General features: G+C 40.2%; 1 protein-coding gene across 1 annotated transcript; it reads left to right on the forward strand.

Annotated features, from left to right (window-relative positions):
• The first annotated feature begins 638 nt into the window (after positions 1-638).
• npc1l1 (NPC1-like 1) lies at positions 639-15,287 on the forward strand. The gene is given in 22 exon segments (XM_015012287.2): positions 639-845; positions 2,610-2,771; positions 2,869-3,780; positions 3,862-4,155; positions 4,239-4,462; positions 4,550-4,650; positions 4,769-4,941; positions 5,274-5,402; positions 7,393-7,575; positions 7,666-7,780; positions 7,884-8,149; positions 10,864-10,953; positions 11,050-11,240; positions 12,217-12,344; positions 12,440-12,569; positions 12,655-12,710; positions 12,856-13,006; positions 13,120-13,351; positions 13,658-13,771; positions 13,854-14,016; positions 14,114-14,155; positions 14,158-15,287. Coding segments are annotated over 22 exon segments (4,074 nt in total). The 5' UTR covers positions 639-803; the 3' UTR covers positions 14,334-15,287.
• Positions 15,288-16,493: the final 1,206 nt, after the last annotated feature.

Here is a 16,493-nt window from a genome sequence, read left to right on the forward strand (position 1 = left end):
CTGCCTCTCGCCCAGTGACTGCTGGAGTTACTCCACGATTCAAAATGAACAGGAGGTCATAGACAAAGAATGAGTGGCTGTGGGTCATGTTTTGGGGATTCTTCATTCCTCCTTATACAACTAATTTGTTTCTCACGCACATCCTCAAGGAAAAGCCCATGAAACTCACATGAGAACCTTGTGACTCCAAAACATTAATTTTCTTGTGTATGTATGTATGTAAATGTCCTGCTTCTACTTTGTACTAGTCAATGATCCAGAAAAAGCTCGTGTTCAGCTTCATCAAAGAGAGGTAAAGACAATGCCGAGGCGATGAAAGAAAAAAAAGCTTTTTATTGAAAGATGCATCTGAAATTTATCAACGGAAGCATGATAAGTCGGAGACAGGCACTAACAGTGTCCAGTCAGAGCTTATGAAAAACCTGGGTGAGGTTGTTTGTTTGGGTTTTTCCCAAATACTTCCTCCAAGCTGCTTTGAGTCACCCAGGTAACCGTGTCCTAATTTACGTTAATAATCTAATGGGGATATTGATCCTCCATTGCTCTGATTGGTCGTCCACAACATCACACCAGATAAGAGAGCCGTGACATCACAGTAGTAATGACGTTGGAAAAGTCAGGATGGTTTTCCTTCCCGCCCTCTGCCTTTAGTTAGATGGACAGACTGTAGAAGAGCGAGGACAGCTCAGACATTGAACCCTGCTCTCTGTCTTTGCCTGATGTGTCAGCGGTGATCGTCAAACACTCTTGCCTCCTGAAAGTGAGGACTATAACTCACCTTTTGTTGAAACACTCCAGGAATAATGTTTCGAGCTGCTGCCCTCGTCACGTTTCTGGCCTGTCTGGTGAGTAGCGGGGATGTTTGTTTGAGCAAACTGGGACCTGGCATTCTGCTGCCCAACTTTGAAACGTAGCAGGATATGAACTGAAACCATTAAAAGATCTCACCAGTATTTGTAATGAACCAATGTGTGGTGTCACAAATGTTTTATTTAAAATGGTTCAAATTGAGTGCAGGTTTGAAAAATTGTTAATAAATTCATGCTGGGTTGGGATGGTCATTAAATCATCTGCTAATATCACCTAATAAAATATTCATCTAGTATCCATACCTGTCTATCTTTGGTGGGTCTGGTGTCTATCTGCACAGAAAATATAGACTTTTGTGTCATGAGTAAAAAAAAATGTATTAGTTTAAAATAAAAAATAAAACTAATTACAGAGTTTAAGGATATGCAGCACAGATAAAGCTAAATCTTTTTACAGACAAATTAAATCATTCTAAACTTAAAATAAATAATAAAATGTAACGTTAGGTATGAGATAAATTGTTTCTTATGTATTAATCAAACATCTGCATTCATCTTAACCCTTTCATGCATAAATTATGATCCTTTGTGTCAGTCAGGGTTTTTTCCCAAAATTTTTAGATTTTCTTAAGACATAAAAAAGGTAGGAAAAAAATGTTGTAAAACATTTTTTTATTTTATTTTATTTTTTTTAGGTGATCAGTTGTAATTTTCTCCAAATACAAAGTTGTTATTTGAAAAATACATCAGTAGTATTGTTCTTTAGGGGTTATCTGATGTCGCAATATTTTTTTTTACTTCCAAGAGTCATCTACAGTAGCAAGAGGGACCTGGTCGGTTGGCAGACCATATTGGATTTAACAAAAATAATTTCTTGCATTAGCAGCTGATGGCCAGTAGTTGATAGTGTATTTTATGATGCGTTAGTGTCCACTTCAGTGGTCTGTGCGCATTTATAACATAAAAATTCACAAGAAGCACAAGAAAATGGATTTTTGATAGCTGTCCACTGTAGTGACAACTATGCATGAAAGGGTTAATTTTGTAAATTGTTCAAGTCAAAATAAGAAAACAATGACCCCAAAAATGTTATAAACTCTTGGCCTGTGTTATAATAAGGCAATAGTGCAAGACTCTTTTTAAGTTTTGGATCTACAAGTTTTTACAAATCAATTTTCAACAAATAAAATTGGCTATTTTGTTTGTTTCAATAAAATATTGTATGCTTAGTTTGTGGTCCAGCTTATAAAAATAAGAAAATACACACATTTATTTATATATTTTACTTTACACAAAAAAAATTGTCAAGGCACCCAAGTGCTTTTCACATGACAAAATGTATTTATTGTACTTGTAATTTTTTTTAGATCAGTTCAAAATCATTCATGTTCTCCATATAGCAGAAAAAGTAGAGAGAGAATTTATTGAAGATGTAACTTTCTTCACACTTTACAAATATGACCATAGTTCTGCTTATAGGGAAAGACAAACATATAAGCTCAAGAAAATCTCCCCAATTGAGAAGCACAGAGGAAAACATTCAATGCAGTGCACTGTCTCAATGCAGTGGTTTGCTGCAGGAGGGACTGGTGCACTTTACAAAACTGATGACATAATGGTGGAAAAACATGGATGGATGGATGGATGGATGGATGGATGGATGGATGGATGGATGGATGGATGGATGGATGGATGGATGGATGGATGGATGGATGGATGGATGGATGGATGGATGGATGGATGGATGGATGGATGGATGGATGGATGGATGGATTAAAAGCATCCCTGTCTTCTCCTCAGGCGTCCTCAGAGGTCGAACACAGAGCGGGTTACTGTGCCTTCTATGATGAATGCGGTCATAACCCAACGGTGGGAGAAAGCCTCATCCCTCCTATTGTCCCTTGTCTCAATTACAGCCGAGCCCGACAAGTTACAGGCGACCACTACAGGAGGCTCAAGCAGGTTGGTTCACCACCTGGGTAAAGCAAACGTAGGCACATTGGTACTTTTTTTTGTCATTTCTTTTAATGGAAGGATTGAAATACCCTTCGTACTGCAGGTATGCCCCATGTTGGACTTTGGAGAAAGCAACACATATGCCTGCTGCTCCTTACAACAGATTGCATCTCTGGAAACAAGTTTGACCTTGTCCAAAGCCGTGCTGATCCGATGCCCCTCCTGTGCTGATAACTTTGCCCACCTGTACTGTGCCACCACCTGCAGCCCCAACCAGACGCTTACGGTTAATGTCACAAAGGTCATGAACGTCACGCACCTGGGTAGGCCGAGGGATGCCGTGGTGGCCTACCAGGCGTACATCAGCAGCACTTTTGCCGAAGGTGCCTTCCAGTCTTGCAAGAACGTCAGGATTCCAGCCACAGGAGGCTTTGCCATCGCCACCATGTGCGGCCGGTATGGATCTAAACTGTGCACGGCCCAGCGTTGGTACGATTTCCAGGGGGACACCAGCAACGGCCTCGCCCCTCTAGACATCGACTTTCGGCTGTTAAAGGAGAATGACACGACAGGAGTACCAGAGGGGATGATTCCTTACAATGGCCGCGCTTTAGGGTGCAACGAGAACACAACAACAGGCGGGATGGCCTGCTCCTGCCAGGACTGCCTCGATTCGTGCCCACGTGTGCCACCCCCACCTCCACTCCCTGAACCCTTCAGAATCCAGGGAATGAATGGATTTCTTGTGATTTCCATTATCTTGCTCTGTCTCCTGATATGTGCATTTGTGGTGTACCTCGTCGTGTCTCACTACGTGAAATCTAAAAATGGAAAAAATCTGAGTAAAACGGGAAGAAAAGGGAAAATCAAAGACGAGAACAGCAATGAAGTGGGTCAGCCCATCATCAACCCATCAGAAGTGACATGTGCAGATAAAACCAGCATGGCAGCTCAAGCTTTCATGAGCCGACAGTTTCAGCGTTGGGGAACCCTGATGGCTTCTTATCCCTTCACAGTAAGTAGGTCTAAAACAATCAGAACAATCTAAACACAGACAAAGATCAGCCAGGCGATTGCCTTTCCATCTTCATTCAAGGTTCTCTTGGTGGCGGCCATCATCGTGGTTGTTTTCTCCGTCGGCCTAAAGTCCATCAAGCTCACCACTGATCCAGTCGAGCTGTGGTCCGCTCCCAACAGCAGGGCCCGGCAGGAGAAGGACTTCCATGACAAACACTTCACTCCTTTCTTCAGGACTAACCAGCTGATCCTGACAGCACCAGGAAGAAAAGGCCACATTTATGACTCACTGCTGTTCGGGAAGCAGAACTTCAGTGGGCTTATTTCCAAAAGTCTCATACTCGAGCTGCTAGATCTCCAAAGGAGAATACAGGTAACAAGTCAGGGGCAAAAGCAATGACAGAGGTGGTTTGAAATCTGCTGTATGTTACTTAACTTACCTTTGAATTGCTGTAGGATATTGAGTTCTGGTCAGAGGATTTGAACCGCACAGCAACCCTGAAGGATGTGTGTTACGCGCCTCTAAACCCATCCAACCCCTCGCTGACTGACTGCGCGGTAAACAGCTTGCCACAGTACTTCCAGAACAGCCTGGACAACATTAACGCTAAAGTCAATATGACTGAACTGGGAGTGACCCAAGAGGTCGACTGGAGAGACCATCTAATCTACTGCCTCAAGTATGTATAGATGTGAGGAAGAGTGGCTTAAATGTTCGGCACAAAGCTCAAATGTCACACCCTTTCCTTCTTCTGCCTCTTCTCAAGCTCTCCGCTGTCCTTCAAAGACATCACCGATTTAGGAATGAGCTGCATGGCAGACTATGGAGCACCAGTATTCCCATTTCTAGCCGTGGGAGGCTACAAAAGTCAGTGCCCTAATGCTTTGCACAGAATAAGTTTTCGTAGCACACCAAAAGAAAAAGCCTTTCGGCTAACTTGAACATCACATGTCTTGTTTTCTTTGTTGTTGTTGTTTTTTCCCAGATGACGAGTATACCAATGCTGAAGCCTTCATCTTGACTTTCTCCCTCAACAATTACCTTCGCGACAACCCCAAGTTCAAAGTAGCCCTGCAGTGGGAGACAGAGTTTCTCAAAATTGTCCAGGACTACCAAAGAAACCCAAAGGCCAACTTCACCTTCGCATACATGGCTGAGGTAGAGTCAGCTAAGGGATCTCTACCAATCTACTTTTCACGTTTTCTAACTGTCCGTTTGTTAAATCAGCATTAGATTTAACAAATCTAACAAATGTCAGAGCTGTCTCTGATTATGTATCATCATCGACATCCACTGATCTTTTACCTACTGGCTATAATCACATCCTACCTATAAAAAGAGGTTGTTATCACCGGTTTTTGCTGATAAAGAAATATTGCAGCAGCTTTCTTTTGCAAGGGCATTGAGTTGTCTCGTCTATCTACTCTTTCTCAGACTCTGATCGGTGTCAATTCTTCACGTCCTGTTGGTCTCTGTCTCTCTGCCTGCAGAGGTCCTTGGAGGATGAAATTAATCGGACAACAGCAGAAGATATTCCCATTTTTATGATCAGCTACGCTGTGATCTTTGTCTATATTGCGGTGGCACTGGGGGAGTACTCTTCATGTAAACGCTTACTGGTAAGCATGTGGGGAGTAAAATTTCACTTCAGTACAGTGGAGTACATTTTTTTTAGCAGACCTGTCATTAGTAATCAATTAGACAAGTGAAAATGTTTCTACAACTACTATATTTCACATACGACGCCATGCAAAAATAATTGTCCCTACTGATCCTCATTTTTGTCAAATTACAAGAGAGGACAACGTATTTTATAGGAGGTTTATCTCTTAGAGCAACTTAACTAAGTTCATAACTGTGAAGAGGAAAACAATACAAAAATATTTGACTGATAAAAATCTAAAAAAACATGCAGCTTGTGTTTGTACTCAACCCATTTCACTCAGACACCCCTCAGATAAATCCATTGGTCTTCAGAAGTCACCTTATTGCTCAGTTCAGTTCTCAGAAACCTATGCAATAACAGGAGTTTATAAAGTGGGCCCTTAAATGTAGTAGTTGAGAGGGTAACTTAGTTATATTTATGAATCAAAAATCATCAGTCTTATTAAATAAGATGTATATAATCTTTTGTTGGTCTAATCTATCAAAAATACTACCTGAAAGTTCTTACTTTACACTTCTATCGGCAATACTATAGGGCAAAAGAAATAATGAGAGGTAGCTCTTCTGTAGATGCACAAAGGCAAAACAACTAAACTTACTTTGTGCATTGATATGTATTTACCAATTTCATAACGCTCTTCTTCTGACTCAGCACATCCTACAAAAGTCCTGAGTCACATTGGAGGATGTGACTTTCAAATGTGACGTCATCTGAAGGATGCAGTTTGGAAAACGTGCCAAGTTCAATTCTACCATGCATACTATTTAGATTTTACATCATTTAAAAAAAAAAAAAAAAAAAAAAAAAATATATATATATATATATATATATATATAGATAGATAGATAGATAGGTAGATAGATAGATAGATAGATAGATAGATTTATTTATTTATTTATTTATTTATTTCCTGGTGGAAAATGAGACAGACATCTCTCAAAATATTTAAAAACATTTCTAAAAGAATTGGTTTTGAAAAAAATAATGCATCTGCTTTTATTTTATTTTTAAAAATAGCATGTCCAAAATTATTTTTGCTCTTCTCAAAAATCAGGAAAATAAGAAATATTAATTGATTCCATAGCAATAAAACCCTTTTTACTTCTTATAATATCAAAGCAACTTTAAGCATATTCCCACCGGTATTTAATGCTGGTGGTGAAAAAAATTGAGGTTGGATTTGGTTGGCCTTGTCATCACTCTAATTCAAGTCAGGATCCTAAAATATTAATATTACCTCCAGTCAGAAGAAACATACACCTGCTGTGGGTGGGAATATATTTGCTTTAAGAATAATGGCAAAAAGGTCTAAGTCTGATGGCCAGTAAGCTTTAAAGACAGATCACAATGCATTCACTTAAAAAACGAGCTCTAAACTAGCATGATGATATAAACTTTAAGAAACAATCATCATAACATTGTCATAAACATAGCATTTTCACTGGGTTTAACAATTGCAGGATCCTTATATGTAGCATATAGAATAACCCCCCTCCCCCACATATTCAAATAGTAATTAGTTTTGTAAGGCCTTAACTCTTGCTTTAGATTGCAATACAATAATTAGTAAATATTGGCATTTTGGAACTTCTGCAGAAATGTGATATAATGCATGTTCATGTGTAAATATCTACTAAACAACAGTTCCCATAGCTTCCTCTGTTGTTGTTGTTTTTTTAGCACACTAGACAGAAAGGTCATTGCTCTTGTTAAGCCGTAGCTTAATTACTTTGATTGTTTTGCTAAAGCAAAAATAAAATTAGACTGTATCTCATTTTATTTATCATGCACAGCGATAAGCGGCCGCTGCTCCTATCAGCCGCATGGTGCTTATCTGATCTCTAGAACACGTACCGTCAGTTTACTCATCATAAAGTTTTATAGTATTGAAACAGTAACACGGGAAATTATTTTTAATATTGACAAGTGTGTTTGTGTTGCAGGTGGACTCCAAGTTTTTGGTGGGCTTGGGGGGGATCCTGGTGGTGGGCTGTTCGGTTCTGGCCTCCATGGGTTTCTACTCGTGGATCGGGATCCCGTCCTCCCTGGTCATCCTCCAGGTCGTTCCCTTCCTGGTGCTCGCTGTTGGAGCTGACAACATCTTTATCTTTGTTCTGGAGTATCAGGCAAGTGCCGGGAATCTGTAGTTGCATTTCTGCCAACTGCAGTTTAAATATTCATATTTTAATATCCGTTTTACCATCCCGTCCTTTCAGAGGGACGCAAGGAGGCTTGGAGAGACGCGGGAGGAGCAAATAGGCCGCGTGCTCGGACAGGTTGCTCCCAGCATGCTCCTGTGCAGTCTCTCGGAGTCTGTCTGCTTCTTTTTAGGTAGTTTCTTTCTCTCTCTTTTTTTCTATGTAATACCAGAAGAAAAAAAAATGAAGGAAGAGCTTTGTTTATCTCTCATCATGTTTGTGTTTTGCCTCACCAGGGGCCTTGTCCACCATGCCAGCGGTGAAGTCCTTTGCTCTGTATGCTGCTCTGGCCGTGCTCATGGACTTTGTCCTCCAGATGACGGCCTTCGTGGCGCTGTTGTCTCTGGATGCTCGGCGCCAGGACAACAACCGCTGTGAGCTGCTCTGCTGTGTGACCGTGTCGACCCGCCGTCCCAACAAACCAAATGAGGGCTTTCTGCTGCCTTTCATGAGGAAATACTACGCTCCCGTCCTGCTCCACCGCTTCACCAGGATCATAGTGGTAAAGCACCTGAAACATCTGAAACACGCCAGGAAGAAAAAAAAAAGAAGAAGCCCGTTTTAAATTACTCACAGGCAGGGGCGCTGCCAGGAATCTTGGGCCCCCTGACAAAAAATTTGTTTGGGCCCCCATGCGCAGCTACCGTCACAATTTTTTGAGTCTATTTGACCCATAAAAAGCGTCACAATTTTAAAGGCTTGCATCTGCCTTGCTTTCTGTGGTTCAATACTGATAATTAGCACAATATTTACTGCTCATGAATTTAACATCCAAAAGTCCACATCCAGAATGTAAGTAGGTTGCTTAAATCTTTTCTATTAGTTTTAGATTACTGAAATGTAACCCTGCAAACAATAATTTGTAGCTAAGCTAACTATGCTAAATGGTTGATAATCTCACACAGTCTACTCACCTCTCATGGAGAAAAATTGGGTTATAAATTAACACTCTTGCCTTTTTCTCTCTCTCCCTCTCTTTTTTTATTGAAAACCTGATTTTCTAACTTTTCTTAGCAGCATAGTAACTGCCACAGTCGTTCGTGTTTCCTACTGTCTGCTGCTAACAGCGTCACTCTCCAAGCAGGAATGAACCATTTAATGCAGATAGGGGGGTTCAGGGCAAATATGGATGTGTGTTTTTTGATCTGGGAGGGGTAACATTAAATTTTTACATTAAATTGTGTTTTCAAAAACAATTTTTGAAAACACAATATGATTAATTTTGTAATTGACAGAGCTCCGATTATTATTTTTTTTAATTCTATAAAAAAATAAATTGTGGAGGGCCCCCTGTTGGCCAGGGCCCCTAGAATTGTCATCACTTTCCCCCCCTTTACCACGCCCCTGCTCACAGGTGTATGTTTTTTGATGATAAATAACTTTACAAAAACATTTATTATGTTACAAACTAGGGCTGCGACCAACAATTATTTCATTAATTGGTTATTCTATTGATTATTCTGATGATTAATTAATTAATTTGATTAAAAAATGGTAACGCTCTGCAAGTTTTTCTTTTAACCATGTAAGCTGATTTTAAAAATATTAGAAATACATAAAAAAAATCTTCTTTAAATAAGAAATAATCACTGTTTTGCCTAAAATGCAATAAAATAGCATCCCTTCAGTGTAGGTCAGTGTAAAAAAATACTTCTAACATCAACATGTGAAAAGTTCAGATCTTTCTGCTTGACTTGACATCATCATAGTGAAGGGCTGATCTTGACTAGTTTTGAATTAATTTATTGATAATTGGGTAGAACTTCTTCTTTTTTTTCTTTTTTTTTTACAGAAATCCAACCTGATGGAGCTATAATTATGGTTATCCAAAAGTTTTAGGCAGAACATATTTACAGTCAAAGGAGTTTGTTTTTTTTTATCTTAAGTATAAAATGTATATGTTTTCGTACAGTTTTGACTTAACTACTGCTCTGATTATTTTGTTCTTACAGCAAATGAGCCTTTTTTTGAAACTGTGTGCCCCAGTTAATGATTAATCAGTTACTAAATTAGTTGGCGATCATTTAAAAAAATCTATTCATCATGATTTATCCGATAAATCGTTTCAGCCCTATTACAACACACACATATCAGCTGAATTAGTGAGGGATTTTGTGTTTTAAACCAACTCAAAGCAGTGTGTAAACCGGATGGAAAGTGATTTGTGAATAAGCTTTGATCTGTTTCCGTGGCAGTGCCTGCTGCATGTTGTTGTCCTGCTGGACGGTGAACCTCCGTCTCTTGCTCTGAATTTATCTCCCTCTGTTCTCACCAACTTTGACCAACTTTCCTGCTGCAGCTGAAATGTCATCTTGACGCCACCATGTTTCACTTACAAAGCATTCTGCATAAAGTCCAAGAGGATGACTCTAGTTTTATCAGATCAAAGCAAATTCTTCCACATATTAGCCTTTTTTTGCCATATGTGGCTGGTGGCAAACAGTAAACAGGACTTCAGTCAGAAGTAACTGCAGTGCAGTCTGTCACTCTTTGGGCCTTCATTAACTTTGGAACCAACCAATAGTTTTAAATACAGATATTACAAATGCAGGTTTTGCAGTTTTTTAATTTTTTTTTAATGGAATAATTACATTAAAATTCCACTAAAGGATGACGCTAAAAGTAAGATTTTTCAGATCTATTTTTTCTTGTCATTAGCGTTGAAACTATTGCCTGTAGACAAACAGCAATGTCCCGTGGAATACAATGTGTTCACACTGCAAAAATGCAAAATCTTACCAAGTATCGTTGGTCAAGTTTCTAGTGTGAATATATCTTAGTGCACAAGAAGAAAGACAAGTAATGTTTCAGCAAGATATAGGAGCTTGTTTTAAGTCAATGATTCCTTAATATTTAAATTTTACTATTTTTAAAAAATAGTATTAGTTCCACTGGCAGATTATTTCACTCATAACAGGACATTTTCTCCATGTTATAAGTGAAACAATCTGCCAATGGAACTAGTACTTTTCAGCCTATTTACAAATTAAATGACTTGTTTGACTGGATAACAAGTAATTTGTTAAAGCGGTCTGAAAACAAAAGGGATGCCGCACTTATCACTTCTAAAACATTTCGAAAAGCACATATCATGTTGTTGGTTTTGTGTTTGATTTCTGGATAGAAGTCCAACAAAATACTTAAAAGTTTGTTGTTTCAATGTGACGACCGGGATAAATGTAAGTTCATTCTCCTCGACTGTGTGCTTCTCCTCAGATGCTGGTTTTCATCTTCATGCTGTGCGCGTCAATATTCCTCATGCTGAATGTGAAGGTGGGTCTGGACCAGGAGCTGGCGATGCCAAAGGTCAGTTGGAGCCGCTTCGTCCACGACCACCTGGAAACACAAAAAGTCTGACCTCTTCCCTTGTGACCTCACGTGGATTAATCTGCTCTGCTGCAGGGATCCTACATGCTGGACTATTTCCAATACCTCTATAAATACTTCGAAGTTGGAGTGCCGGTTTATTTTGTAACAAAGAAGGGATACAACTTCAACACGGTCGAGGGAATGGACGGCGTCTGCTCCAGCGTGGGCTGCGATCAGTTCTCCATGACTCAGAAGATCCGATACGCCACAGACTACCCCGAGCAGTGAGTCAGCATTAATCTTAATTTGTTCCAATCTGACTATCAGATCATAAAGTTAACCTTTGTATCTATTATTTTGTTTTGGCTGCATTAGTTAGACTTTCTGCGTTATCGTATCATAGACTTTCTGCGTTATCATATCGTTTCCTGGGAGTTTCACTGATTGGCTGGATTTTGTACCTGTGACTTCTAACTTACAACCCCGTCCTGGTAGTTAATGATGAACTCAGCTGGGTTAATACCACTGAGCTATGATGAGACAAAAAATATCTCAAACTTGTACTCTTCCTCAAAAAAAATAAATAAATAAATAAAAAAATCCAGGAAAAATTGTATTTTATCTGAGCTACTTAGGTACAAGAAAAAAAAACACAGCTACTGTAGCTTCTTGTATTAGTTCAATAAAATTAAAATCACTTGCTGTTGTTTTCCAGTGAACAAATCTAACTGTGTGGTGCTAATCTGTTGCTGGAACTATTTCTCACTAGTATAGATGACAAATGAGACAATAAATTCATCAGAAGGTTTGTGTTTCTCTACTACAGCCTCATGAATTTCGCCCGACCTGTTTACTTTTATATATAAACAAATCCCCATGTAACCTTTAAAATATATACCAGTAAACAACAAATAATAGTAAAAATAATAGGGATGCCACTTTTAAAAATAGCTTTATTTCTTGTACCTATTCCCTCCTTCATTACACACTTACTTGAATGGTACGTTCTCTTCTCTTTCACATTTTTGACTTGTATATGGAAATGTTAAAAAATGACATCGTTATTATTTTTATTCATTTATTTTACCCACTGAATAAATTCAGTTATTTATTTGAAGTGATATGACCTGACCTTGACCAGAGGATGCCGGTAAGCGTGGAGATCAGTCGAGATCAGTCGACGCGGCTATTTTTCAAAACTTGACTGTTTTATTTAGTCTTTTTTGAGTTCGACCTTTCACCTCTGTCCGTTCACCGTAGATCCTACATGGCTATTCCCGCCAACTCGTGGGTGGACGACTTCATAGACTGGTTGAACCCTGGGTCCAAATGCTGTCGCCTCTACACCTCTGGTCCAAACGCCGGAAACTTCTGTCCTGCAAACATAAGTGAGACTTTGTTCTCCGCAGACATCAACTTGACACACATTCTCAGCCGATAGCTTATTGTAAACGACACATTTGCTCCTTTGTGCCCAAACAAGCTGGTCTTTCCTGTCTGAAGAAATGCTTAGCGAGTCCTTCGGACGGTGTCGTCAGACCCACCATGGAAGAGTTCAGTCGCTTCCTCCCTGATTTTCTGGGCAACAGACCTGACCTGCAGTGCTCCAAAGGGTGAGTAATGGAGCCACACGTGTAGAGAAGCTGATTACATTACAAAACTAGCTGCCTCACACCTTCGCATCTTCTCTCCTAACAGCGGTCTGGGAGCCTACGACACAGCAGTGGTGAGAGACCAAAACGGAGAAATAATCGGTGCGTTTTTTTTCTTGCACTTTGAGGCAAAACGTTTGAGAGCAAAACCAGATTTTAATCGTGTCCTACCTGCACCTGTGAGGGGGTTGACGTCAATAACGTTTCTGATTGTCCTGTCGCCTCTCCCCCCTGCCCCCACACACAGCCACCCGGTTCATGGCGTATCACACTCCACTGACCAACTCTCAGGAGTTCACAGCCGCTTTGTTAAAAGCCAGAGAGCTGGCCAAAAAGATCACCTCGGACATGAGGAAAATACCAGGCACCTCGCCGGACTTTGAAGTATTTCCTTACACGTAGGTGTTTGGATCAACTTCTGTCTTCTTAAAACACCGACGTCCAACTTCATCAAATGAACCTTTTGTTTCTGATGTGCACCATTTGTTTTTCGTTCTCCCTCTTCTTCCAGGATAACCTACGTGTTTTATGAGCAGTATCTGACCATTGTGAAGGAAGGGCTCTTCAACATCTCTCTCTGTCTGCTGCCGACCTTCGTGGTGTGCTGCCTGCTGCTGGGTTTGGATCTGCGCTCCGGCCTGCTCAACCTCATCACCATCATCATGATCGTCGTGGACACCGTCGGGGTGATGACGCTGTGGAGCATAGATTACAACGCGGTGGCCCTGATCAACCTGGTTACGGTAGGGCAACGTCTCTTAGCGCTGCCAATCGTGCTGATGTACGCGCAGCTCAATGTGTCAATGGTGCAATAGCAAGAAAATAAGCCATATCAGCAGGACAGAGAAAACATGTGCACACATAACCGAGAGCAAAATAATTTGTTCTACTTTTCTGTTTGAAAAGAAGATAACTTTGTCCAAAAAGAGACAAATTTGCATCTCATTATGAAATATCCAGTCATGGATGAACTCTGTACTTAAGTATTTGATCCATGTAGTGATTTTTTTTCTTAAATTCATGAACATTATAATCTGTGCTGTTTGCAGGCAGTGGGCATCTCCGTGGAGTTCGTGTCCCACATGACGAGATCCTTTGCGCTCAGCACTAAGATGACGCGCGTTGAGAGAGCCAAAGAGGCTACAGCCACCATGGGTAGCGCGGTAAGTAAACCAGATATTAGTGTTTATATGACACGGTAACATGCCGCCTGAGGTTTAATATTCCTCTTTTGCTACCCTGAAGGTGTTCGCCGGTGTTGCAATGACAAACCTGCCGGGCATCCTCGTTTTGGCGTTTGCCAAAGCGCAGCTCATCCAGATTTTCTTCTTCCGCTTAAACCTGGTCATCACTCTGCTGGGGATGGCCCACGGACTCGTGTTCCTGCCCGTGCTGCTCAGCTACTTCGGTATGAACATTTACCGTTGCGTCGCCGGCTCGCTCTCATTTGGGGGGGAAACATGTGGTAGCGGTGGAGCTGAGTTTTCCCGTCCCTTGTTTTTCAGGTCCCGGCGTAAACAAAGCAGTGCTGCTGCAGCAGCAGCAGGAGGACAAAAAAAGGAGAAGAAGAATAAAATGAGAGAAATGTATGAGAACATGTCCTATTTGGAGGACGAAGCGACTCAGGAAACTGACTCGTCCACCAAAAAAGCATCAGTCGGCTCCCAGGAACCCTCACAAACAGACGAGGAAGAGGAGAAAAAGGTGAGAATAGACAGTTTCTGAAAGTCAGCCGCACAAACACGCCCCCCGCCAAGCAAACTCCTGTGAAAAAACACGGAGCGTGGACGGACCCAGAGGACACAAAGCGCCTATGGAGTCACGCCTGCAGCTTCATATGGAAATCATTAACACAACTTTGTACCTCAGCCGGAAAATGGACTTCTGGGAAGGATGATGACAACGTAAAGTTGTGCAATATTTGTAGAAATAATGCAAAAGCAGGCTACTGCAACATGATGCCTCAAATTTACAGTTTTTGCAGATTTTTTTGTTGTTTTGTTTGTTTCATACTGAATGTGGTTGACAACCCGCCTTCCTCCTGTGGAGCGCTGCAGAGAGCCTGCCTTTCACTGAGAGCATCAGAAAATAGATGAACGAGTGAATAGATAGGTGAACGGATGAGAGAAGTTTTCTCCATAATTTAAATAGGATTGTTGCATTGTTTATAGCTTTAACAGAGCACACTCCAGCCTTTTTTGTTGTCCTTTTTCTTTTATTATGTATCCTGCATGAAAATGTGCAATCACCAAAAAAAAATGTTTATTAAATAGAGAAATGTCCTTTCTTTTTTTTTTTTTAGAAAGTGAGTAGGGTTTTCTTTTACGAAAGGTAATTAAGTGTTACTGATATAATGCAAAAAAAATAGTTGTGTTCTAACATGTTTTTAATTTATTTTTTTTCTCTTTTTTATGTACTCACTAAATGCAAAGCCTGCGATTTTATGCCTCCACAGCACTCACAAGACTATGAAATACTCTTCATCACGCTTGAAACAGATGGCCAGTTTGTGTATTTGTAATGGCACTGAGACTTCACGTTTTCCCAGTGGGATACAGTAAAAGACAATATCCTATAAACCTGTATATTCTTGTAAAGATGTTAAAAATGTTTAAGTAGAATAAAAATAGATAACTCCTGTTGTTCTACCGTAAATATTAAATAAGTGAGCAACGTAAACGAGTTTGTTTTTTTTTTTCGTCCCTGCTTCACACTTCTGCGTGTTCAGCGGGAATCGTGTCGCTCCGGACCAGAAATGGGGCAGGAAACGTTTCTAAACAATGTGATCAAAAACCAGAGGAGAATCATCCCGTTAGTATTTTAGCAAATCACCAAACACCGTGTATTATTGGGATTTTGCATGTTGGTCAAAATGTGAAATTTTAGGTGTCATTCTGGTGTTTGCTGCTTCTCAAACGCCGGCTTTCTTTTAACAGTGACTTTTCTTACTGAGCCTCATGATGCCGTTTGTTCCTGCTGTTCTCTAACAAAAACCTCAGAGGCATTCATAGACTGAACTGACGCCGATGCCACAGGTGGACACCGTCTGCTAATTTGATGAATCTCCGGATTTTATTTAGTGGCATCAGAGCAAATGAGGATTGAGGACAAATCCAGACCACATTTTTTTTTTTTTTCACAATTTTTTTTTTTTCACAATTATGCTCTACTTCATATTTGTAACAGTGGCTACTGGGGGTTTTGTGATGTGAATTAACAACATGGTCACTACTTCCGTCTCGATCCAGGTTTTTTAATGTATTTTTTTGGCCTGCAAGTCATTCCTGAAATATTACAAAACGTAATTTAATTCTTACCAACAGGCAACAAAAAGAGAGGTGTCAAAAAGTTTAACTAATCTGTTCACCTTAATAATGTAGGTTCAAACCAGCTGGATTTGAAGTGCAGGTATTTTCAGGCAATTTCAGAACCAATGGGAGACATTTTTAATACTTATATATACTAATCTAGTGATTTCTTGTTTCCTAAGAAATCACACACGGTTCCTAGAATCTGTAGGAGCTGCTCAGTAGAAAAATGTGAGGACGACAGTCAAAATAAAGTTGTGACCTTTGATCCCTCGTCACTCATTAAAAGCAGCGAGATTACATCGGGAACAACTATCAAGAACTTCAATAGGACTTTGAAGGATTTGTGGCTTCTAAACCATTTCATAAACGGCCCGAGGAGCATAGAGTTCACTTTTGTTCAGGCGCTTTTTGCTCCACATCACAGCTGGAACACAAGACAGTTATTATCCACGCTGAAACGTGAGGAACTGGATCGCTTCATAAAACAGATCGGATAATGAGAAAAAAAAAAAAAAAAAAAACATTTCGGCAGCCATTTTGTAAATTTGTATTCGACCTAAAGCAAGAGATGCCT

Source organism: Poecilia mexicana, unplaced genomic scaffold, assembly GCF_051168715.1.
Source record: "Poecilia mexicana isolate PSO_F unplaced genomic scaffold, ASM5116871v1 scaffold_9, whole genome shotgun sequence".
Taxonomy (NCBI): Eukaryota; Metazoa; Chordata; class Actinopteri; order Cyprinodontiformes; family Poeciliidae; genus Poecilia; species Poecilia mexicana.